The 27,167-nt window shown below is 34.2% G+C and overlaps 1 protein-coding gene across 3 annotated transcripts in view; it reads left to right on the top strand.

Moving 5' to 3' along the window:
* Positions 1–27,167, top strand: part of Atp2b1 (ATPase plasma membrane Ca2+ transporting 1) — a 58,465-nt gene that overhangs the window by 9,877 nt on the left and 21,421 nt on the right. For all 3 annotated transcript variants that reach the window (XM_010613319.3, XM_010613318.3, XM_010613320.3), the window contains exons 2-11: positions 750–947; positions 9,883–10,137; positions 10,225–10,350; positions 14,674–14,814; positions 17,300–17,338; positions 18,081–18,242; positions 19,460–19,674; positions 21,224–21,466; positions 22,742–22,983; positions 25,241–25,478. In XM_010613319.3, coding sequence (XP_010611621.1) covers positions 750–947; positions 9,883–10,137; positions 10,225–10,350; positions 14,674–14,814; positions 17,300–17,338; positions 18,081–18,242; positions 19,460–19,674; positions 21,224–21,466; positions 22,742–22,983; positions 25,241–25,478 — 1,859 coding nt within the window. The remainder of the gene's footprint in view (positions 1–749; positions 948–9,882; positions 10,138–10,224; positions 10,351–14,673; positions 14,815–17,299; positions 17,339–18,080; positions 18,243–19,459; positions 19,675–21,223; positions 21,467–22,741; positions 22,984–25,240; positions 25,479–27,167) is intronic.

The raw sequence follows: 27,167 nt of genomic DNA, 5'->3' as shown, positions 1-27,167 counted from the left end.
GTTAGAGGAGGACATGCTTGGGAGAGTGAAGGAAAGGCAAAGGGAACATTCTTCCAACTGTCTTAACCTCTTCCCTCATATTTTCTAATTCTGTACTCTAAAAGTATTAATGTCCTACAGTGTACCTTTTCTCTTATAGTGACGGTGCAGTCACTTGCACCTTTTTCTTCAATGAAAGGTCATTCTAAATTGTGATGTATGAATCTTTTATCAACCTATCAGACATTTTAGTAGAGAAGCTTTTAGAGGTTGTAATAAACTTCCTACTGTTGTTGTTAAGAGTGAAAATCAGACTTTACACTGATCAGTTATCCATGATTTAGCAATTACATCACTTCTACACGTATGTCTTTATATTTATGTAAGCTTTCCCTCTTTTGTAAGGAACATATCATAAGTAAACATTGGAGAAATCGTTTAATTCCAGCATAAAATCTATCAAACCGTCCTATCAGTTCTGGTCTGTAGCAGTCCGCAAGATGATAGAAGGTAGAGTCAAAAGTAAGCAGTTGAGAAAGTGAATATTCTTAAAATCTACTGTTGTGTCTTCTTAATATTTTTTAAAACACTACATTTGCCCCCAGTGATTTAAAGTCTGTGTACTTAGTCTAAAGCTCACAAATAAACATTTTGATAGGATCAATGAACTGCAATCTAAAGTGCAGTGAATTGTTATATTTAGAGTAAAATCGGTGTTTTTCATTTATAAGTACTAAAACTATTCACTGAAGTTTATTTCTTTTTATTAGGTTTAAGTGGAAACCCTGCAGATTTAGAAAGAAGAGAAGCAGTGTTTGGAAAGAACTTTATACCTCCTAAAAAGCCAAAAACTTTTCTTCAGTTAGTATGGGAAGCATTACAAGATGTCACTTTAATTATATTAGAAATTGCAGCTATAGTATCATTGGGCCTTTCTTTTTATCAACCTCCAGAGGGAGATTCTGCACGTAAGTAAATGGTGGCAGGGGGGCTTTGGTATTTACTTGTTAATCAGTTTATTTACTTTATTTACTTCATGATTAGTTAACATCTATTCACTGCAATGTTTTAGACACTCTTGTGCTTTAAATATATTATCTCAGATAATATTGACAAGAACTGTTTGAGTTAGATACTGACAGTTGCCTTTCACAGTGATGCACGGAAGTTAAATAACATATGTAACCTGTTACAAAAGGATACCATACAAATATGATGTGGTTTGTACTATCATAATTTTTAAGTTTTTTAAAACACGATTCTATTGTGAAACAGTTTCGATTTTTTATGGTTTTTGGGGAACAAAACATTATGAACTCAAATTTATATTCTTTTTCAAAGTCTTACTATTTTTCATGTTCTTAAAATATTTTCTTATTTATAGTATTTGGGTAATCCTGACATTATACCAGTATCTGTATTTCAGGTTAAATAGCCCTTATCTCATATGCTTAGGACCAGAAATGTTTTGAATTTTGGATTTTGAAATAGTTGCATGTACATAATGAGGTATCTTGGAAAATTTACTTATGTTTCATATATACCTTATAAATGAAGTCCAAAGAATAATTTTTTAACAGTATTTTTTAATAATTTTCTTGAGGTAGTTTCATGGTATGTAATTTTTTATTTGGGGCATCGCGTGGGGGCTCAAAGTTTTATATTTGCAAGCATTTTGGATTTTCAAATTAGGGGTTGGTCATTCTGTAAAAAGCATATTGACAACTGGAGAAATACACTATTGAAGAGGTAGATGTGCTTTTGCTTGTAGATATAAGTGATTATCTTATATGCTCATCCTTCTGTGTTTTCATTTATCTTTGATATTTCTTTACCTTTTAAAAATGCATTTAAAATAAATACTACTGCTAGTACATTCTGTAAGGGCTATGATATCTAGCCTTAGTTTTGGTTACTATATTTAAATAGCTATAAAGTCATCCATTAGTATTTTATATTTCAAAAGATTGGTTCAACAAAATATTTTTCTTTGTAAAAGCCTCATATTTTTATGTCATTAAAGCTATGAAGAGTTTAATAAATATTTCCTAATTCTAGAAGTTGGTTTAGGTTCTTATGCATGCTGTGGGCTCATATGAAAAGTTTTTGTTTGTTTTTTAGGAAAGTTAACCCTGGAATAAATGAGGTTATCGGAAGCCATTGTAAAGCATTGTTTTTGTTTTTTACAGCAGCAGCACTATTGGCTGACATTTTGAGGCAAAAAAGTCATCGTTCCCATATTAATTGTACCAGTTGAAGCAATCAAAAATATGTCCAGAGTTTGTCACATGTCCCATAGAAGGCAAAATTGCTTCTGTCTGAAAATCACTGATACAGATAAAGGACTAGGCAATATTCTTTGTCAGTTTTGAGCCACATTATTTTTATAATTTGTGTTATTTTTATTATATAATTAGTACATTTTCTGCTGTGAAAAAAAGGAAAATAAAAGTCCAAAGCAAGTAACATTCACAGAAAATCCCACTTTCTAGGGATTCCTTTTATTTCATATCACACACACATATCTCAGATTTTAAAAATATATTCTATGTGTATATTTATATCCTTCTGGTATATGACGTGTGTGTATGCATGGTAAATGTGGGAGGTATATAGATACTGTGTTGATCTGAAAATTGTGACCATCTCAGGTTTGGCAACATAGAGCCAAGTTCTTCAGTTTTGTTTTCCCAACATTTTACTATAAAATATTGGGAATTGGTACTATATAGTTGATTTAGCAGATTATTAAAAACTTTTTACTTTTAATATTCTTTCTGAAGATTGTAAGAATGCTGTTAATGGGGTGTTAATTACCAAATGGTTTGGGACAAATCTTTCTAGAATTTGAACTTCTTCTATAGTAGGGTACAATAACAGGACATTTTCCAAATTTTTTAGAGATTGTCTTATTTAGAATGCAACTGAGAAGATAACTTAGAGTTGTCAGTGTCATTGGGGGTCTTTAGAAAGACTCAAACATCCACTAGAAGTTGTAATGAAGTATGTAAAGCTATTTTTGCTTCATGGTGACAAGTTACTTTGTGTTTATATTTTTTTTTAACATTTGTAAATACACTGCATGGAACATTCCATCCTGTTTTTTTGCACTAAGAGCTAATGTGCTTAAATAAAATCCATTATTTATAAACCTACAGTATAGAAAGCTTAATTATCAAAATTCCTTACTGATACTGTTTGGCATCAAAATATGGCTTATACCCAGTGTACATCTATAATATCTACATGCTAATAGTTCTCAAACTTTTTGTTCTCATGGTTCTTTTACATTTTTAGTGTTGAAAACTCCAAAGAACTTTTGGCTGTATGATTATAATGATGAAGAAATTCTAAAATATCAATGTGTTCTCACCATACATACACAAAAGATTAACTATGTGAGGTCATGGATTTGTTAATTTACTGGATTATGCTAATAATTTCACAGTGTATTTATCAAAATTTTACATTGTGTACCTTACATATATCCAGTTTTTATCACAGTACAACTGAAAAATTATCAGTGTATATTAAAACTAATAGATTGTGTATTAGCATAGATAACATTTTGATGGAAAGTATTCTCCTTAACCACTTGAATAAGGAATTTTTGAATAAAATCATGAAGAATGGTAGTTTTTCTTTTCAATGTATCTTTAATTTCTGACACAAATGAACAGAGCAGAGCTCTCCTATTTGCTTTGTCACATCACATGGGATACGATCTTTGGAAAATTATGTTAAATCTTAATGAAACAGGAGGAAAATGATGTCTTAGTATTAATATGAAAGTAGGCCTAATCTCAAGGATCACCCTGGCATTCCTGGAAAACACTTTGAGAACTGTTCTCAGTACTATTAATGAACATATTTGATACACCATCTAAAGAATAGTTTCAGTAGGGAGTTTTAAACTGCAACATTTTCCTGTGGTAGAGAATATTGATAGGATTTAGAGTGTTCATCTTTCTCAGTTTAATGCATTTACAAGTAAAATAGATTTTTTATTATTGTATTTTCACTTGGACTTTCAACAGTAAAAAAAAATTGTAGCTAAACTGTGATCCTGTTGTTACTTTGATATTTGTGTTACTTTTACACTACAGCACTTTTAAAAATTTGTAGTGGTCATTAGTAGGAAAAGGATTCAAGAAATTTCTAAAAAGATTTTAAAACTAGTCTATGCTAAGAACATTTCAGTCTTATCTATATAATATAGAATAGATCTGTGTATGAAATGAAATGTCAGTTTGTTTCAAGTCCTCTTGAAATAACAGGAATAAATATGTGAGATTTAAAACTGGAAATCACATAATTGTCTCACAGTTACCTCCTGTTAACCTCTATTGCATTGGTCTTTAAACTTTTTGGTTATTTACTTTATCTGGAAAGAATTTGAACACATACCTCCAGGTGGTAGATTTACTAATTATACATATGTATAATTGCATCTTTATAATATCTGTGTTTTAAGCATATTCAAAAGTAGGAATTGATAGTATAAAAGATGAGTTAAAGTTTAAAACTTGGATTGTTAATAGCTATAAAGCATTACTGTTACCCTAGTTTGTATCTTTGATTTGTTTCTTCATTTGATTTTATTGCATTTTATACTTCAAAAGAAACACCATTATGTAATCCCAAGTGGAAAAGTGTACTTACCAAATCAGGATACTCATTTGCAGTCCTTTTCCATCAGTTACACAGAAGTTTGTGTTGAAATACTGAAAAATAACTGATACTTTGCATCTTCTGGTGTCAGTTTGTTGTTCTTGCTTACGAAGGACAAAGTATTACATTTTTATTTTTTAATGTAAAAACCCATTATATAAAAAAACCTCATTTAAGTGTTTCATTTGGATAATATTTTAGCAATGTGTCCACGTTGGTGAAAGTGTTCAACTTGGTATTTCAGCATTCATCTATCTGTTCTTGACCCCATACTTGTTCTAATTCAACGTTAATCCTCTAGCCCAGTGGTGGCAAACCTTTTGGAGTTCTCAGTGACATCTATAGCCCTCTGCAGCATGCATTCATCCCATAGGTTTACCACCACTGCCCTGGCCTCTTGGGTCGGGGGAGGAATAAGGGGGTACTTATCCTTGCAGTTTCTACTGAATTGTAAATTCTTTCAGCTGGTTTTTGTAACTAATAATACAATAATGCCTTGGTTCACGAATGTAGCTGTTTGCAAACAAAATCATTCAGCAATATTTTGGTTCCATTCGAAAATTCCACATCCAGTGACTAACCTGATCCCTCTTCCCCACACAAGCACAAATGAATCCATCTTCCCTGGAATCATAGAACAAATTAAGTTTGGAAACTGAGGTATCACTGTATGTGGTCATTTTTATAGCTTGAAAATAATTAAAGCAGAGGTTATAGTATTTGAATTAAGGCAGAATACAACACTCTTGCTTATACTTCATCTAAGAAAAAGTGCTTTTTAAACCTAGTGATCAGCTGAATCCTGCTGATGGCTCTCAGGGGGGTTTTTTGTATGTGTATTCGTACCATTGGTTCCTTTTTGCCCCCATTTGATTGTACTCTGTCTTCTGTTCCTTTAACCTATCCCACCTATCTTTCTAAGAATAATCTTTCTTCTGTCTGTGCAGGTAGTTCTGGAATCTGCTTATTAAATCATTTCTAGTGACATTCATTTACTCATTCTTGTGTACTATCCTCTTTCATCTTTGTCTAACCAGTGGCAGACACTTTAGTTCAGCTTACTAAGAAATAACTTTACGTAGCAAACCAGAAGACCCTTCAGATGAATTTGTAAATAGCCAAAGTAAAGTCTCAAGAACCAGCACAGTACTTGCTCTTTCTATGTGTACATCCTTGTTATTTTATTGTTTCACTTTAGAAAATGATAGTTGTGAACCATTGAATTGATTTAGACTTACAAGTAGATTATAGCCCAGGGTCCAAAAAAACATTATTCCATTATTCTTTCTTCATTATATTGACATACAGTTTTGTGTTTTTACACATTGTCCCCCTTATCCCTTTTTGTGTTATAGTGCATTTGTACTTTCTTTAATCTCTCCCTGGAATTCTCTTAGATCTGTAAAGCTGGTCTTCTGTACATTTGGCTCCTATTCCAAATGTCATAGATACGTCCAGGAACTTCCTTGGTTCATCTAACTTCAGTTATTCTTTTGATAACAGCGCAACACCATGTCTTTCTTTCTTTGTGGCATTTACAGATACAGTGGACATTTAATTTATGAACTCAATCAGTTCCCAAGGGCTGGTTGTAACTCAAGGTGGTTGTAAGTCAATACACCTGGATGTTGACCTGAATATATGCTATAGAGGCAGGTGAATCTTCCATTAACCTAATTAACACAAGTTGTTCATATGTCAGACCTGTCATAACTTCAGAGTCCACTGTATCTGAATTATGTGTGTCTTATTTGAATTTCCCACCTTCCTTTACCACCTACCAGTCAGAGTATGGACTCTATAAATTATAGAGAGAGAGCTTGTAGTCTTATTACCATATCCCAAGCACCTGAAATAGTACCTAGCACCTAGGAGATACTCATATAGTTGAATTAACAAGTAGCCCTTTGCTCATATTTTTGTGTTACACAAGTAAAGCTTTGAGCACAGTGCAATAAAGTTGCTGTAATAAGTATTCATAAATTAAACAATACTTTATTCATAAATTAAACAATACTTTTTGTGTGTGTCTGGCCTGCCATGTGTAATAATAGCACTAAACATGGGTTGAGTCTGAAGGATGTGCCAGCCTTTACAGGTGTTCTTACATTTACCTCACAGTAATTCTGGGATAGGTGATAGATTTGACAGAGGAAGAAACCAAGCTTCAAACATAAGTACAGGCATACCTTTTATTGCATTTCATTTTGTTGTGTTTCACAGATACTGGGTTTTTTTCATTTTTACAAATTGAAGGTTTGTGACAACCTGTGTCTAACAAGTCATTTGTCCATTGGCATTGTTTTTTCAACAGCATGTGCTCACTTCATCTCTATTTCACATTTTGGAATTTTCACAATATTTCAGACTTCGTTGTTATTTTTAACTGTTACAGTTATCTGTGATCGGTGGTCTTGGATGTTGCTATTGTAATTGTTTTGGGATACCACGAACCACACCCACATAAGACAACAAACTTTAAAAAATGTTAGGTGTGTTGTGACCGCACCAATGGGCCCTTCTCCCATCTTTTTCTCTCTTACAGACCTCCCCATTCCTTGAGACAATAATATTGAAATTAGGCCAGCTAATCATGCTACAATAGTCTGCATATGTTCAAGTGAAGAAAGAGTAGCACATCTTTGAATCAAAAGCTAGACATAATTAATGAAGCAGGTATGTCAAAGGCAAGATAGGCTGCAAGCTTGACCTCTTATTTCTCTTAGCCTAGTTGTGAATGCAAAGGCAAAATTCTTGCAGGAAATCAAAAATGTTGCTCCAATAAACGCAAGTTGGAAATAGTGAAGTAGACATTTCTAAACAGAAAGTTTTAGTAGTCTATCTTAGATAGAGTATCACACCCGTCACAACATTCCTATAAGCCAAAGTCTAATTTAGAGAGAAGTCTTTGTTCACTTCTGTTTTGTGAAGGCAAAGAAATGAGAAAACTGCAGAGGAAGAACTGGAAGCTAGCTGAGATTAGTTCATGAGATTTACAGAAGGAATGGTTTTCAGTGAACTAACAGTGCAAGATGAGGCAGCAAGTGCTGATATTTCAGCCGCAGCAAGTAAGCCAGAAATCTAAGATAATTGCTGAAGGTAGCTACACTAAACAGATTTTCAGTGTAGATAAAACAGCCTTATATTGGAAGAAAATGCAGTCTAGAACTGTACTTTTCATAGCTAGAGAGGAGAACTCAATGCCTGACTTCAAAGAACAGGCTGACTCTTGTTAGGGCCTAGTGCAACTGTTGACTTTAAGTTGAAGTTAATGCCCATTTACCATTTCAAAATCCCTCAAGAATTCTTCTGAGTCCTAAATGTATTCTGCTTGTGCTATGTAAATGGAAAACAAAGCCTGGAAAACAAAGCCTGGATGGCAATACATTCCCTTACATTATGGTTTACCAAATATAAGCCCACTGTTGAGAATTCACTGCTTAGGAAAGAAAAAAATCTGTTTCAAAATATTTACACTCATAGTGCTCTTGGTCACCTAAGAGCTCTGATGGAGATATACTATGAAATTAATGTTTCATGTCTGCCAACACAAGATCCATTCTGCAGTCCATGGATCAAGGAGAGATTTTGACCTGCCAGTCTTAATATTTATATTAAGAATTACATTTCATAAGCCTACTGAGGTTATAAATAGTAATTTAATTGATGGATCTGTGCAAAGTAAATTGAAAACTTCAAAAAATTCTGGATGCCATTATGAACATTCATGATTCATGGGAGAAAAATCAAAATAGCAACATTACCAGGAGTTTGGAAGCAGTTGACACCCAACTCTCATGGTTGACTTTGAAGGGTAGGGATATACAACTTCAGTGAAAGAACAAACTACAAATGTAGAGGAAACAGCAGGAGAACTACAATGAGAAGTAGACCCTGAAGATGTGACTGAGTTGCTGAAATCTCATGGCTGAATTTGAATAAAAAATTGATAAAATTTGATTACAAATTGCTTATCAATGACCTAAGGAAGGAGTTTCTTGAAATAGAATATACTTCTGGTGAAGATATTATGAACATTGTTGAAATATTCCACAAACTTAATTGATAAAATAAAATTTTAGGATTTACTCTGGTGGTGAAAAGATTTGCTGTAGGCAAAATGCTGTCAGACAGCACCAAATCCTACAGAACAAATCCTTTGTGAAAAGAGTCTGTTGATATGGCAAGCCTCACTGTTGTCTTATTCTATGAAATTGACTCAGCCATGTGTGGCCGTGAGGGAGTCAGATTAAGTTAACTACGTTACACACCTGTAATGTCAGCTCTCTGAGGCTGGGATAGGATAGCAATTCGAGCTCAGCGTGGGCAGTTTAGTGCCATGCAGATGTAGCTCAGTGGTGCTGCACCTGCCTGGCAAGGGCATGGTTCTGAGTTCGATCCCTGGTATCAGAACATCATAATAGTAAAATAAAAACTAAACTAAAGGCTGGAAACATAGGTCAGTGCACAGAACCTGGGTTCAGTCTCCAATACTGGGGGTTGAGGGGAGAAAGTAAATTGCCACTATCACTTCAGCCTTCAGCAACTACCACCCTGTAGCTATCAGCATCAAAGAAAGCCCTTCACCAGGAAAAAATTCATTTGTTGAATGTTCAGGTGGTCATTAACACTTTTTTAGTTTTTGTCAGTGAGACAGGGTCTCACTGTGTAGCCCAAGCTGATCTTGAACTCATAGCAATCCTCCTGCCTCAGCCTCCCAAGTGATGGGATTACAGGTGGTGTGCACCACCATGCCCAGCCTCATTAACACTTCTTGACAACAAAATATTTTAAAATTAAGATGTGTACATTTTTTAGACAGTACTATTTTATGCTCAGAATACAGTGTAGACTATAATTTTTTTATATTTTTATATGCACTAAGAAGCCAAAAAAATCACGGGGCTCACTTTATTGCAATAGATCCAAACTCATGATATTTCTGTAATTTGCTTTCAGGCTGTGATTTGATCTCCTGTAGTATGCTTACTCTTAATTAGTACCCTGTAAGACTCTCAGAGGCCAGGTATTTAAAATTGTCACAGTGAGCATTCTTGTCCTGTGGAATGCTTTTAATTGAATATGGTGTTAATGGCTGTAAGAAAAATTGATGGAGTTAAAAAAATAACATGAAAATAATGTTTGGATTTCTTTTTTATCATCAGTTTAGAATCTTTCTTCTTCTCCTCTTCCTTTTTCTTCTTAATAACCATTTTCTTTCTTTCCAAATAGTTTGTGGAGAAGTTTCTGTCGGGGAGGAAGAAGGTGAAGGTGAAACTGGCTGGATTGAAGGAGCCGCAATCCTCTTGTCAGTGGTGTGTGTGGTATTAGTAACAGCTTTTAATGATTGGAGTAAGGAAAAACAGTTTAGAGGTTTGCAAAGTCGAATTGAACAAGAACAGAAGTTCACTGTCATCAGGGGTGGTCAAGTCATTCAGATTCCTGTAGCTGACATTACTGTTGGAGATATTGCTCAAGTGAAATACGGTAAGTAAAAGTGACCAATACATCTGACTCAATGTAATATTGTTATGTAATCTATATCATTTAACATATTACTGCTTTTTGTTTTAGGTGATCTTCTTCCAGCTGATGGTATACTTATTCAAGGCAATGATCTTAAAATTGATGAAAGCTCACTAACTGGTGAATCTGATCATGTTAAGAAGTCTTTAGATAAGGATCCCTTACTTCTATCAGGTATGAATTTCTTTTGTAAATTTTGAATTTTTCCCTCCATCTTACCTATGTACCATTGTCAGTAAACATAGTTACTTCCCTATGAGTCAGTAATACTGTGAATTCAGTATTAATGTTAGCGTATCCTTCTAATCATTAAGAGACTTTATAAGATGACAGATAATACAGATCTTTGAATCCAGAGCTATATTATACAAGAGTAACCTAAGTCCAAATAAAGGGATTTGAAAGTCAAGGTTAATGTAATGTTAAAACAAATATTTTTTAAATACTTTTCTTTTTTACATATATTCTTATTGTTGAAGTATAAAAGAATGAGTATAGGTTGAAAACAGCTTTTTTTTTTTTTAGAGGACTGATAAGATCTTTTAAAGTTTACCTAATCCTACTTTTACTATTTAAACTGTTTATCTAAGGTTATATGACCAACAGAAAGAGCAATCACATGTACTGGTAAGGAATAAATATGTACAGTTGAAGAAGACATGTTGTAGGACTGAAAAAGAGGGATTTACATAGATGAGGGTACTGTTTGAAAAGGAGAGTACATGTCTGTGTGGGAGCCTCTTGTCAGAGCCTAATTGTGAACTAAATTGTGAGGTGAACTAAAGTTTGTTGGAAATAGAAAGGATTATGCCAAAAATTACAAGATGCCTTCTAAAACACTGAATGTGAGGAAACCAGGATATCACAAATAACTCCAAAGGCATGCTAATTCTTCAAATTTGAATTGGTAAGTTTCTTATTGTACTTTTCCATTAGTCTTTACAGAATTATGAAATCGTTTATCAGAATTATGTTAGAGTGAGTTTATACTAGTGTTTGGGAGAAGCCAAATATCTTCTATTGTCACTGTCAGATATTAATGGAATACTGATATTTTATATATTGTCTGAAGATTACAACTGATTTAACTATTTAATAACTTGATAGCTGTAATTTTTTCAGTCCTCTGTGAGCTTTATTATTTAATTGGTTGAATATGATTTTACTAAAACCAAAGTCAAACCTATGATTACAAGATGGAAGCAGAACCTGTTTAAGATTTGTAAATGAAGGGCCCGGGGTTTAGCTTAGTTGTTCCGCCGCCTACTTCACAAGCGCAAGGACCCCAAGTTTGATCCCCGGTATCCAAAAAAAAAAAAAAAAAAAAAAGATTCGTAAATGTGAGATGAGAAAACCTACTGAAAAGAAAAAAATTACAGGAGATAACCTATATATGTGTTCCCCAAAATTACTTTAAAGAACTAGTGTTTACCCGTAGATAGATTAAATAAGCACCATTTAAAAGTAGGATAAAGTTCCAATTGTAATATACACTTACATATTATCAAAAGAACTTGAGATTTGTATACCTATCTACAATATCCTGCACAAGTTAAAACAGTCATTCTCTTAAGTTTTTTGTACTGCTGTGCTTGTAATTCATATTAAATAGAAATATTTTGTACATGTAAAGATAATGTGTTTAAGCACTGTGTACCCATTTTACTCATTCTTTGCCATACTTCTAAGAAATGTTAATCAAACAGAATCTCTAACCTTTCCAAAGGAGAGAAAGGTATCCATTCATACCTTAGCACCACAGATTAACTGGGCCATGGTATTTGGCAAATTGAGTCTCCTTTTGTGTTGCTTTTGCTGAATACATAATTCAAAAATGCATGGACTTTTATGTACATCTAGCTTATTTACACAGTGCTTAGCTGTTCAGGTTGATTTCCTTCTATTGATTTTTGGTCCTTTTCTATTTTGACATAGATGACTGGTTAGCTTTATTGTAGACTCGGGTTCCTAACACACCAAAAGTATCAAGAATACTCTAAATTTTTCATTTTTGAGAAGAGACTGAAATAGTCTCTTATCGCAGTATGGGTGGGAAAGTTTCTCTGCTTTTATTTCCATGTTTCAGAAATGTACTAACAGACATGAAATGCATTTATTTTTAAATTTACTCTGATGATGCCATCTCTTACTGCTGTTCTTGGCATCTTAAATTTAGATTTTTAAAAGCAGTATTTAGTTATTCGGGAGTATTGACCTGAACAAAAACTGTTTACATTGCCTGAGTACATTAACTGCCAGCATCCATTCAGACTTGTGCTAAGGAAGAGCAGAACAGAAAAATTGAAGTCTGCAGAAAGCAAGAATTACAAGAAGCAAATTGTCTTTTCTATTTAGTACTTACTAATTATTTCATTTGTTTCCTTTGCATTTTCACTATCAAATCTAATGCTTCATATTCAGAATGTAGGTTTCTACAGGCAAGAAGATCCAACACCTGAAAGTTCATACTGAATAAGTTACTCATTATTAGCCAAATATAAATCTTTAAGTACAGGTGTAAGTACAAATGTGTTATCATCTTATTTAGCAAACATCCTGATGTACTCAGCAGGATTTGGCAAGGGAATACATTAAGTGCAGGATACATAATTTCTAAGATTATTTTATTATAGTTACCCAAAAAGTCAAATGCAAAGGAGTGCAAGCGATTAACTGTACACTAGAAGCCCAAAAGATTCCTCTAAGGGCCTAGACTCCAGCAGTTTCCCACACAAGTCCAAAAGGCTAGAGTCCAAAGGAATTTTCTTCTCAAGTCCAGCCAGTGGCCTAGATCCCACAGAAATGTCTCCTGCTTGTCCGTATTGAGGATCTGCACCTGGAAGGCCCAAAGGCCAGTAGTGGAAGCCAGAAAACATGCCGGTGAGATGAAGGGTTTGTGCCACCAAGCTAATCCACTTTGGAGCCAGGAAGTGATGCTTGCAGTAAAGATTAGAGCTCCTTTGAAAACAGTAACCATTCCCAGCAACAGTGAGGCCCTGAACTCCTCCTCTAACCAGAACAGCCTCATTGGCCTCCGGAAAACCATCCACAGCAATCTAGAAAATCAAAAGGCCAAGATCTTTCCCTCCGGTTCTCTTTATGTCTCTTGGTAAACAATCTTCAGGTGGATCCTCCACACCAGACCACTCTTGATTAAATTCAGCTGTGTGTTTCAAGTTGACCACTAGACAATCCACTACAGACTCGAACCCTTTAGTTGGACTTTTGTAGGAAACTGCTGGGATCTAGGTCCATAGCTGTATCCTTGAGGCTTCTAGTGTGTGGTTAATCTCTTACACTCCTCTGCATTTGACTTTTTGGGTAATTATCATAAAATAATCTTAGAAATTATGTGTCCTGTATTTAATGTATTCCCTTGCCAAATCCTGCTGAGTACATTACAACCTTTGAGCATTGATTTGATACATAAGATGGTGGTAGATGCTACAGACCTCCCTTCTAGAAGATTAACTGAGAAGAGATAATTTTACAGGAGAGTTTATTCAGTGAAAGTTTTGAAGTCTGATTAAAATGAATAAAAAAGATTGGACTCTACATGGGTTGGGAAGCTGTTTAGTGAGTAAGGAAGAATGCAAGTATGTAAGCAAACTTACTGTAGGAAGAGTATACCCTTTGTCCTCTGATCGGGCTGGATTGAGTCTTTGCCTTGTCAACTTGTAGTTGTATAGCCTCAGGCAAGTTTCTAGAAAATAATAATGGTGCCTGCCAACTTGCAAAATCCCTGTAAGGGACACGGTCAGAATTCTGCTCCTTAGCTTTTGTGAAATTTTATATTGAGTAGAGGATGAGAACATTTGAAATGTTGGTTGATCTCAAAAAGATTAATTAGGCTTTAATCCATTAGGGAATGTTGAATTAGAAAGTTTTGAGCCACAAGAGGCATATGATGAAATCACATTGTAGGACTCTTAAAACAGATTTCCACATGAACTGAAAAGGCAGAGAGACTTGTAAGGGGGAAAGGGTAGGCTAAGTGAAAGCCTGGTTTAGATAGAGGTTTGGGGGTTAATATGGGAAATATGCCAGTCATTGCTATGGAATTCTTTTGATTATAAGCACATTTCTTTATAAGCATTGTGTTTCTCAGAGAAATATATCTCATACCTTAAAATTAATAACAATGAGCATACATGTGCTCACTTTGGCAGCACATATACTAAAATAATAATGAGCATCCATTGAACCCTACAAATTCAAGAGTATGCTAAGCACTTTAAATTTATGGACTTGTTAGAAAAATGTAAATTTCATTACATTTCTATAAGTACTGTTTCCCACATTTTACAGATGAGGAATTAATATTATAATTTGCCTAGTATCACATGGTAAGTGATAGAGTTTTCAGTTTGCATGCGTCAGATTACAGTTAAAACTTTAAGCACCATCTTATTAAATACTGAGGATACCCAAAACAATTTGAAAATTTAGTGGTAGGAGAGAAACGTATCATCATTTTTATAAAGTTTTTTGTTATAGGTACTCATGTAATGGAAGGTTCTGGAAGAATGGTAGTTACTGCTGTAGGTGTAAATTCTCAAACTGGAATTATCTTTACCTTACTTGGAGCTGGAGGTGAAGAGGAAGAGAAGAAAGATGAGAAGAAAAAGGAAAAGAAAAGTAAGAACCACTAGATCATGAGAACAACTGATGGAGAAAATAGATTCTTTAATGGGATTCTAATGGGAAAAATTCTAACCAAAGTGTCCCACATGAGTAGTATTTAAAAGAGAGATGTTTTTTCATTTTGACTTAAGTCCATTAAGGGTCTTCAGTCAATACCATATGTCTGCCATAGCCAGATAGATTTCAGCTCGTACCTGAATATTTCCACTGATTTTGTTCTGTTTTCTCTCTAGTTTTAGAATTTTTTCTGCCATTTAGTCAGCAGAATGAATTGAACACCCTCTTAATTGCATTTTTTTGTTTCTTTGTTTTTTCTGGCCTCTTCAGTAGTAGCTTTGTCAGCCCTACCACATTTTGGTCTCAGTGAACTTTTAATCTTTTTCCAATTTTTTGCTGCTCACATTTCATTCTGTACTTAAGCAATTGGCTTATTGAACACAAGACTAGGACTTCACCTTTACACTTTGTCTTATATTCGGCCTATTATTAGATGTCAAGACCTCTTATTTTGATCTTTTTAGAGGGGTATCTGCTATCCCTCCAAGTTATCTCTCAGCAAACTTAATAACCATATAATTTATCCACAAGGATTGTGTAAGAAACTTTGTCATACAAGGGGAAACAGGCCACAGTCTCTTGGTTGGGAGGCATGCCACTTTTAGAAGGCCCTCTGTACCTGCTTCTCAGTGCCTCCTGTACCACCCTTCTCTCTCACTTAGGCTCACCCTCAGAAGTCATTTCCATTTCATTCCTTCAATAGCTAAAATCTTGGCTTCCCATAATCACAGCACTCTCCCTTCTTCCTTCCTTCCTTCCTTCTTTCCTTCCTTCCTTCCTTCCTTCCTTCCTTCCTTCTGCGGGTGTTGTTGGTAGTGGCACTCCTTGATTCAAATCCTTGGCTTCTTCCACGTTTCCAGGCAAGTGCTCTGTCTCTGAGCTACATTTCTAGTCCCTACAGCAGTTTTTAATATATGGGTAGGTTGTTTTGTTCTTTGAGTTTATATTTAATTATAAAGTCCTTCTTGCATTCAAAACTATATTTGAAAAGTTTGGCTGCAAATGAGAGTGGCAAACCCCTCATTTTTAGGTTCTCCTAATACAACCCTTGAAGCAGCCCTCAGTGAGCCTCCATAGTCTCTTAAAGCCAAGTGGAGTGTAGCCAGAAAATCAGTAATAATGATGAAGTGCCTTGCATGCTCCATATCATTGTTCCTTATAGCCACATGAGATAAAGACTTATTTTTTAGTGATGAATAAAGTGAGACTTTCGGAGGTCGTGTAACTTGATCCAGGCCAGAGGATTAGTAACTGACAAATCAAACCATCTTCACTCTACTGCATTGTAGTATATAGGAGTAAAAGTCATCAGACCCTATTTTAAAAAGTAGAGAGGCTTGTATCATCATTACTTTATTCTTGTTTTCCGCACAGTTTCATTTCCAGTAAGCACCTTTTCCACTTAATATCTTGTACAACTGTATTCCTTAATCTAGCCCAGAATAGTCCTAGGAATTAATGTCTAACCCTTTGTGTAACTTTTTGCTTTTATTTTTCTTTTCATAAAATGACATTTTTCCTCTCATGACCATCGGCCCTTTTTATTCTCTTGGCTATTTTGGTGACTATTCAAAGAGAAATCCAGGGTAATCTGTCTCACTTCCCTCTACAGCCTGGAGTGTGGTTATCTGGCCTCGCCAAACTTGAACTCGTTTCAAATAGCTGGGTATTCTCTTACTCTATCCCCTTATCTATCCTTAGCTTCTATTCCTTCTGACCATATGTGTTCCACATTTTCCACTTTGAAGATAGTTCTCCTTGATAGAGAAGTTGAAAGAAAATAAGCTGAGTGATTCTGCTACTTTTTTTTTTGTCATTTTTAATACATTGCCTACTCCAAACAATAGACTGACATCCTCCTTGATTACTTTATTGCCTCAGACATTTCATCTATCCATATTTTCCAAATCTAAGCTAATTTTTGTGGGGATTACCTCAACTGGTAGTTTTTCTGGCTTAGTCTATTTGTATTGTAGTTGTACTAACTTGCCTATCCTGTCCTTTATACATCTTTTTATTCTCACTCCCACCAAAAGCTCTCCTGTGTGCTTGTTGTCTTTTGTCTTTTTATAACATTACTGCCTCCTGCTCTATCCTCTTCCTTTTCTTCTTAGGGTAGTGTCTGTATTTAGTTTCAAAATCACTTGTACCATATTTGGGTTTATTACAGCTTGTAAAAAAGTATTATGAAGAAATCAAATTCAGATAGACACCCAAGTTATTTTGGAGTATTCCCTTGAGTTGAAACCTAGGGATGATTGACATTATGAGCCAAATGTTTTCATAATACACACATACGCCCGCGCGCACACCCCATGTTGTATAACAATTCTTTTATAGAAATGTGAACTACCTTTGCATAATTTAGTAGGGCTGTATTTGTTTCTTTTGGAAAGCTTTAATTCCCATTTTGTTCCTACAGATAAGAAACAAGATGGAGCTATTGAGAATCGCAACAAAGGTAAATTCAGTCAGACAAAAGTACAGTTAGCTTGTTTTCATTATAACCAAAAATAGATCTACTGTGTACTATTTCTGTCCAAAATCAGGATGTGTGTGGCAGGGAACATCAACAATGTTTCTTAACTGGGATTAACCTCTCTTTCTGCCAGTGCCTTACTGTATGCTGTTTCTAAAATGCTAAGATTTTAATTAGGATTTATAGTAGTAAGCTATGTAGGTACCTTTCCACATAAGCATTTTGAATATTGTACTTGAAATGTTATTTAATATATATTAGGTGCAGAAATGCATAAGAAACATACTATGTAAAGTTTTGTTTGCTTGTTTTTTGGGCAGTACTTAAGAATTCAGCCCAGGGCTTTGTGCATGCTGGGCAAGCACTCTACCACAGAGATACATTCCTAGCCTGCATTTAAGAATATAAATATGTACGGTCATACATGTTGCTGTACATTTGTGATGATAAATTATCTGAGAGGGATATACAAGAAAAGACTTAGGACTTCTTAGTTTAAGAAACTATAGCTCTTATTTCCCATTCTTGTCACCTCATACGACATTTTTCACAACTTCATGCATTATTCTTTTATTGATAAATATAACACACACAAACACTGTCACCTGAATGCTTATACTTTTTCTCTTGTCTATAAGAAACAGATTTTTTAAATTGCTACAAAATGTTAATAATGATTTGTTTCTTTAAAGTGCCTTAACATTACATTTGTGCTTAAATGTAGCAAAAGCTCAGGATGGTGCCGCCATGGAAATGCAGCCTTTAAAGAGTGAAGACGGTGGAGATGGTGATGAGAAAGACAAAAAGAAAGCAAATTTGCCAAAAAAGGAAAAATCTGTTTTACAAGGGAAACTAACAAAACTGGCTGTTCAGATTGGCAAAGCAGGTATAATGCTTAGAGGAAAATACAGTGTTCTGCTTTACAATAAGCACATCCTTCACTTTAAAAATTCTTTTGACACAGTGTAAGGGTTGTTAAAAATATTTTTATCCATAATATACCTGGCTTTTTGAGTTACTGTGAATACTCATAATATCACTGCAGTTTGGGGTGTTATCTTTGTATTAGATAAAGAGAGTTGTCCTCTGTCAGCTAGCTAATAAGTGGTCAGGTCAGAATTTGCCCATTTTTTGAGGCCAGGCACTCTATAAATTTCTCTGGATTCCTGCAGCAGTAGAGAGCAAAAGATTGCTATGAGTTACTCAGTACAGGTTATCCAATTATAAAGAGAAATTTTATTGCATGTTTCGTTCATCCTCTTGTTTGCTATCTATGCAAAATGTGTTTTTTTAAACATCATTAGAAGGCAGGCACCTGTTAATAGAATCGCTCTTTGAAAAAAGCAGAGCATAGGCTGGGGATTTAGCTCAGTGGTTCGGTGGCCTGCCTTGCAATCACAAGGACCCGAGTTCAATCCCTGGTACCGGAAAAAAAAAAAAAAGAAAAAAGCAGAACATACCCCCAGCGTTATCATCTTTTTAAAAGAACACTGTGAAAGTAAATCAGCATATTATTAAAATCACTTAAATTGCATCATTGTACCATTTCTAGGAGTATGTTGCAAGTTTTTGCTTCTGTCCTCAGTAAGCTTATTATCTAATAACAAATATTTGCTCCTGTAATAATGTAGATAAATTGTAATATTGACTCCTTATAGAGGCAATTCAGATAATAGTTTTGTGTGTGTGTGTGTATGTGTTTTAAACATAGAGTTGAATAATTAGCCTCCCTACTTAACACATTCTTACTGCCTTCTCTTTGAGTATTAGGCAAGTTATCTTTTGAACATAAAAGTACCAACTTACGCCAAGCTTTCGGTGTTTTTCATTGCCTGTTATTTTGTTTCAGTGTTAGTAGAATGCCGAAGATGAATTAATTCTGAGAATCATGAATACTTGCCTCTCAGTTTTGGGTCAAGGCTATACCTAGAAGTAAAACATTCATCTGACAATGTCTAATAATCAGGTGCAAAAAGTTCTCAGAGAAATTAAAATAATTATGGAAGCAGTTATAACAGTTTATTGTGGCTGATATTAATTGGCGATGGGTAGTGTATGGTATACTTAAATAATTGGATTTCTCTCCTTTTTCTGTCCTGGAAGGTCTGTTGATGTCAGCCATCACAGTTATCATTCTAGTATTGTATTTTGTAATTGATACATTCTGGGTTCAGAAGAGACCATGGCTTGCTGAGTGCACACCGATTTACATACAATATTTTGTGAAGTTCTTCATTATCGGAGTTACAGTTTTAGTGGTTGCAGTGCCAGAAGGTCTTCCACTTGCAGTCACTATTTCCCTGGCTTATTCAGTCAAGGTTAGTAGGAGGTGATTAAGTAGACATACTGTGTTTAAAGCCTCAGCTGGTTTTCAAGCATCCATCTTCATATTTCTTCCAAGATGGTTTGCAGGTAAAACATATTTAAAAGGATGGTGGCCTCATAAATTTTGAAATGTTAATTAGCAGTTCTCCTTAAATAACAGTTGTGTACAGTGAGAAATATAATTGGTCATATTTTCTGCTCTAGCACTCACTTTCAGTAAAAGCTTTGCAGTAGACCTGTCATAAGAATGTTTTTTGCTTACTGTATGAGTTTATTTTCTTTTCATATATTTAATAGCTTATGTTTAAAAAATAAAAGGGTAGATTATCAAAGTAGTGATAGAATACATGGAAACCATCTCCTTGTTTTTTTTTTAATTTATTGAAATACTTGTAATAATTGGTAATCATGTTTTAGCCATACCAATTAGTCATTTGACCAATACCGTTATTCTTCTTTAAGTTATTAATTTAAGTTATTATTAACTTCTCAAGCAGTCAGGAATATATGGACAGAATGATTTATGCTCCTTGAATAGAACATGAATGGGAACCTTTTAACTAAAGTTAAGTTTTTGTTACATGTTTCTTTAGTCCTGATGTTACCAGTTACTGTTCCTTTCACTATAGTCTTTATGGATCCTATTTTTACAATGTCTTTACTATGGGCTTCATTTTTTTAATATTTAAAAATGCATGTCACAAGTAATTTGGAAAGTACATAGTTCTCTTCCCCATATTTATTTCTTCAAGGAACTGTTTTTTAACACTATCTTGTATATAAGTAGTCACAGGAAAAACAAAGCTTTGTAAAAGCTATGTAGTTTTTCACTCATTCCATGTAGGTATTAAGAATTATTCGTAATGCATTTTAACTTAAATACTCTTTGTGAAAATTCCAAATTTTTTAGAAATGATCTCTTTTCGTTGTAAATGAGAGAAAATGGTAAGGAATATGTTGATCCAGAAGATTAAAATATCAAATTTATTAGCATTTGGAATAGATAAAAATGATCCAGTCAGTCACGGTTGTGGTGTGTTAATCCACTCTATTAAAGTTTTTTCAAAAAGCAGTGACATGCCCCAGGCTCTTTATGTTATCTGATTAAAGATACTTTTTCCTTGAAGATTGATACAGGAATTTTGTTTTCTACTTATTAGGATATTTAGTCCTTTATCTTACACTACTATAAGTGCCATTTTACTTACGGTACAGACTAATTGTTCTTACAATGTGAGGATATTTGCCTGAGCCTGTTGGAATAGTATAATCAATATAATTTTTGTATATAAATGCAGGTATTTGTATTTATTAGTTTATCTTATTTAGTAGAGTAATGTAAACCACAGAAAAGTTAGTATTCTCTTCAGCTTATTTGAATAAGTCAAATATGCTAAAATATTTCCAGTATTAAATCAGTAGTTTTATATAAGGCAAGAAGTTTTAATTCTGATTATATCATTTTACTGTAATCAGGTGATAGGTTTTATATGTACCTTAACTTGGTTTTTGTTTTGTTTTGCTTTTTTTTGGTCACTGTAGAAAATGATGAAAGATAATAACTTAGTAAGGCATCTGGATGCTTGTGAAACCATGGGAAATGCTACAGCTATTTGTTCAGATAAGACAGGAACATTGACAATGAACAGAATGACAGTTGTTCAAGCTTACATAAATGAAAAACATTATAAAAAGGTTCCTGAACCAGAAGCTATCCCACCAAATATTTTGTCCTATCTTGTGACAGGAATTTCTGTGAATTGTGCTTATACATCAAAAATATTGGTAAGGTTTCTTCAATAATTCATTAATATAATGAACATTAATTTTTAACTGGTGATTCATTCACATGTATTCCTTCAAATCTATCATTTTTATAGATGAATTAACTGAGTTGTTAATGCTATTTAAAAGACATCCATATAATGTATGTGTTTTTAATATATTTATAATAGTGAAGTGTTGATTGATATACACATTCTATTGTACCTTTCTGTATTTTGAATTTCTTTTATGTATAAAATCTAAAGCCTTATAGTTGGAACACATTCTTAATGGTAAATTTTGTTAAGCTCATTTTATAAATGAAGCTCATTCTATAAATGACCAGGCTGTTTAGGAAGTCAGCCCTCAGGTTTTCTTTTACAGAAAACTTTGAAGCCAGATTTCAACCCAGAATAACATGTTTTATGTGTGCTTGGTAGGCTGTGTTTAGATTCTCATTAGTTTCTGCCTATAAGGTTGTCTTTAGACCTTCTTGGAACTAGTAATTATAGACTTGTGTCAGAATGTTTTCACCTTGACAAATTTTACAAATTTATGTTTTTGACTTTATATCTTCTTGTGACTTATATATGAAAACCAAATATTCAAAGTGTTTAGTGCAAACATACATGAATTGGATGAAAGGACTGGAAAGTTTTTGGGATCTTGATTCTACAGCTAGGTTTGCCTTTTACTAGCTGCAAGTCTTAAGATATTACTTTCTGTACTAAATAATAAGTGATCATATCTCCTTTTAATGCTATTCTTATGCATACATAAGGTGGAGTTTGTTTTAGCACTACAAAAACGCTAAAACATTTTTAATTAAGCTAAGAGTACTTTAAAAAGCCATGAAAAGTAGATTGGTAAATTAGATTTTAATTATTTTAATATAAATGCTCAATAAAAATGAGGAAAAAAGAAACATGTTAAAATTAGGTTTCACTGTGTATCAGAATCCAACTACAAACTTTATCCATCTCATATCGTTATGTTTGGGTCATGATTGCACCTGGTTTACAGATGCTGAAGCCAAGGACCACAGCAGTTGGGTAACTTGCCAAAAGTCCACATAACTAATGAGTAGCAGGAGAGACTGGAATTCATGTCATTCTTACCCCCAGGTTCCTTTCTCTATCTTTGTTTTCTGAGTTGTCTTTAAAATGCTAGTATTAGTAAACAGTTACTACATAAATAATTGTTTTACAGTATTACTTTCCATTTCACATTATAAAACTATGGAGAAACACTGTGATACTGGTTTCTAAAGTTTTTTTTTTTTTTTTTCTCTTACAGCCACCAGAGAAAGAGGGTGGATTACCTCGTCATGTTGGTAATAAAACTGAATGTGCCTTGTTGGGATTTCTTTTGGATTTAAAACGGGATTATCAGGATGTTAGAAATGAAATACCAGAAGAAGCACTGTACAAAGTCTACACCTTCAATTCTGTTCGAAAGTCCATGAGTACTGTCTTGAAAAATTCAGATGGAAGCTATCGGATATTCAGCAAGGGTGCCTCTGAGATAATTCTGAAAAAGTAAGAGTAAAATACTTGATTAAATAACCTGTTGCCTGCCACTGCTTTGTAAACTGCCTCTGTGTTGGTTTTGTGGTTTTCTTTTTGCAAGTGTCAAACATTTGATAGGACCTCAGAGCTTTTTTGTTATTTCATGGTAGCCAAATATTTGTCCATAGAGTTTTGTCACTTTTACACTCTAGTTTCTCTTATTTCATAGTATTTCATATAGGGAAAATAATCCCATTACATTAAGATTTAAAGAAGTAAACTTTGATGTTTGATTTTAGACATGTTGATTTGATAAAAAAATTACTATATGCTGCTGCATTGTGTTAAGTATTTCCTTTCATTTTTATAATAGTGTTTGCTTCTTACTGTTGTTTTATAGACCAATAACCTCAGTTTTGACATTTCATGTTTACATATAATTTTCCTAATATTTTATCTATTATTACAGGTGTTGGAATTTTTGGTTTCTTTAATTCAAGTAGAAAATTACTAAAAATCAAGAGCAATTTTGGAAAATTGGAGTTTTATTTGAAATACACTATTTAAAATGTTTCTACTTTTAATTGTCTGTGAGTTATAATCTAGTGTTATCTTAAAGCACTTGTCCGATTGTAGTCTTAACAGGTTAAAAGACAAGTATATAAAGTAACTTCAAAAGCAGCGTATAATGAGTGGATACAGAATCTTGAGAGATGTATTGTGTAAAATGGGTTTTATTATGAAGTGGGAAGATCAAAGCAAAGGAAGCCACAACAGAGGAAATAATTTGCGGGTCATTTTATGAGAATAGCTAGTTGAATAGTTAATCAGAGTAGTGACGGCTGGTTTTGACGCATAGGCCACATAGAGCTTTGTCTTCTTGTAGTACACATGGCTGTTTTCAGAGTGCAAGGCTGGAAATCTTGCCTGCTTGATAGCAGATAAATGCAAGAGATTCTTTAGTCAAGCCAACCAAGGTTTGATTCTTCCTCTAACAACTAATTAACTTTGAGTGCTGAGGCAGATATTTTCCTTACTGCCATTTTTGTTCACTGGAAAAGCAGGTGATAACCACCAACTCTGCAACAGTGGAATTGTGCATATAAATGTCTAACCTGGAGCCTGATGTGTAGTAAATATACAGTTAGAGTTCCCACATTAAAATTTATATTTTCTTTTAGCGACTTAAAATATTAGGTTCAGCAATTAAAAGTTAATTTAAATAGGCTAGGTAGTACAGTGAAGTTTTTCTATCATCAGGTAGTAAAATCTTCAAAGCTGTGACTGAAAATAATTCTTGTATCAGGGAATAAGGTCAACTGGTGAAAAATGATAGACTGGAGACAGATACCAGTGAAAAGACTGTTGCTATTAAAATAGTTGTAGCTATTAAAGAGGTGGTAGTAGCAGAGAGGAATAGAAAGTGATGTATTCAGGAGATTGTTTAGAATAGAATATAGGCCTTAGGAGCTGACATTACCTAGAGGATGAGGAAATATTTACTCAAGTTGAAACTTTAGACTTAAAGTGATTGGGATAATATTGATATCTACATGGACAGTGAGAAGGTGACTTCCAGTCTCCAGTGCATTAAGGTTAAGGTACTGGTACACCTTACAGGTACAACTCGATCGATAATGGAAAGCTTTGAAAAGCAATCAAAACATAGGATGTGGATTTGGGAAGATACTTCCTTAGAAGCAGGAGGAGGTAGAATTACCAAAGGAGAGGATAATACAGAGGCACTGTGATTTTTACAACTTAAAAAAAGATTATAGTTACTTAAAACTATTTGGGTATTACCTTTCTTACTTAGAATGCTAGAATTTTTTTTCTCCCTTTGATGGTTAAAATAACAAGTGATGAAGTGATGAAACAACCTCTCAGGTAAGGGATTGATTGAACTTGGCCTATTACTACTATAAAAGAAAAATTATTTTTGTGTTAAATAAAATTAAAATCTAATTCTGTACCCAAAATAGCCAAGTGTATAGTTTATTCTCCTTTGTCTCTTAGGATTCTTTGTGAAAATTTAAAAGCATATTCTAAAAGAGAAGGTTTAGAAAATGCAGTAACTTCCAGAGAACTTTCATCAAATGAGAACCATACAGATTAAAACTTGTAAAGAAGAGATGGAAAAGTAAATAGGATTTCAGTCTGTTAAAATGCCACATACATAGTTCTCAACATTCCAGATATTAGAGTTCTTGCACTTCCTGTTCACTTAATTGGCATTAACCATTATTTTTGTTAATTATTGATGTTTGGATTCAACGTTTCCTTTTAGGTGTTTCAAAATCTTGAGTGCTAATGGTGAGGCAAAAGTATTCAGACCAAGGGACCGTGATGATATTGTAAAAACTGTGATTGAACCGATGGCATCAGAAGGCTTGAGAACCATATGTCTTGCATTCAGAGATTTTCCAGCAGGAGAACCAGAACCAGAGTGGGATAATGAAAATGATATTGTCACCGGCCTTACATGCATTGCTGTTGTGGGGATTGAAGATCCTGTGAGACCTGAGGTGGTGAACAATTCTGTGTTCTGCATGTGCAGAATCTCTTAACTTTAGAGGACCTAGACATTAACTGTACCTAGTTTTCTAGTAAACTTCATAGTGTTTGTGATTTTTTTTTTTATATGTGAACTCAAAATGAGTGAAATACAGTGTTTGTGGTATACATACTGCCTTTTTATGGTATTCAATTAGATTTTCTCTGAGATCCTGTGTGTTTCTAGTATCATAACCTAGCAGTATCTTTAAGTAGGCTTTTCAATTGCTATTTATTTTAAATCAGTAATAAATACCATTAAATTGTTTTCAGTCTCTAGACCAGCACTCTAGAAGAGCTTTCTATGATGATAAAAATGTTCTGTGTGTTGCTTGGAGTTGTAGCTACTGGCCACGGTGTCCTTGCACAAGTGAAAAACAGAACATTTTAGTTCATTTAAATTTAACTATCTGGCTAATGACCATCATATTGGATGGTAAGCAGCTCTAAACTTGGCTTTTTTAATTAATTTATTATTTATTTTTAATCCTTGTGTGCCAAGTACTATACTAGGTACTAGAAACATAAAGAATTTAGAGATCTGGTCCCTGGCCTCAAAGATGTCACAGTCTTGGGTGAGACTAGACAAACATACTGTGACCCAAGATGTTAGTTCATTGCTGGCTGTGTATAGATCATGTTATATGAGCAGAGGAAATGCACTCTCAACCTAGTGTAAAGTACTGGTGTCTTTTTGCTGAGACTTAAAAGGTACCTAAACCAAAAGAGAAAACTGGAAGTAAACTCCAACAAAGAAGCAACTTAAGTAAAGACTCAAATAAAGAAATTGCTTTTGTTCTATGACTTTATCATCTGACTGAACCCTTAATATATAGGACCAGGCACTGTTTTAGGAACTAGAAATACATAGTAATCATAAAATGTATATTTTAGAGGAAGAAACCAAACAGGTAGAGATAGATGCATGGATAGTATGCCACAGGGGAAAAACAAAATTCTGTGGGTATTTTTACTGACCCCTGCTCTCATAGGCCTTCCATTGTGAATGTTGGGGGTGGGGGGTGCTCTGAAGGCAGGAGTAAGAATGTGAAATCTGTTAAGGACTGTAAAGGATATAAAAGTCTGATAAAATAAGGTGATTGAGAGAGACCATAATAAGACAAGATGAGATCTGATGACTCCCATAAAGAGTCAGACATAAATAGCTTCAAAAAGAGCATTCCAAGCAAACAGCAAAAATTCAGGGACCCACAGGTGAGAAAAAGTGTTGAGCTATTTTAAACAGAAAGGAGGCCACTGTGGCTATGAGTGTTAAAAAAAAAGGCAGGGGGGATGAAATGATCTTTGGCCTTAAGGTCGCCTCTAAATTTTATTGTAACATTTAAATTAGGGAATAACATGATTTATGTTATCAAGATCCCCTTTTGCAGAATGGTAGGATTGATGACTGAGGACAGTGGAATTAAGGCCCTTCCCATTGCCACCATCCCCAACTGGACTCCATTTTGATTACTGTGTAAGAAAGAGAAGAGATAGGGACAGGGATTTAGCCCATAGGTTCTATGCCCACCTGGCAAGCATAAGATCCTGAATTTGAATCCAGTTAGTACCAAAAAAACTGAAAAAATAAAGATTAGAGATAAAAAGAAGCAGGGAAGTAGTAAGATTGTTGCAGTTCGTGCTGGCAGTAAGCATTCATG

This window comes from Fukomys damarensis, unplaced genomic scaffold (assembly GCF_012274545.1).
Source record: "Fukomys damarensis isolate Sample0158 unplaced genomic scaffold, DMR_v1.0_HiC HiC_scaffold_15, whole genome shotgun sequence".
Classification (NCBI taxonomy): Eukaryota; Metazoa; Chordata; class Mammalia; order Rodentia; family Bathyergidae; genus Fukomys; species Fukomys damarensis.
Note: the sequence above shows the minus strand (reverse complement) of the source record. Positions and strands in the feature narration are given on the sequence as shown.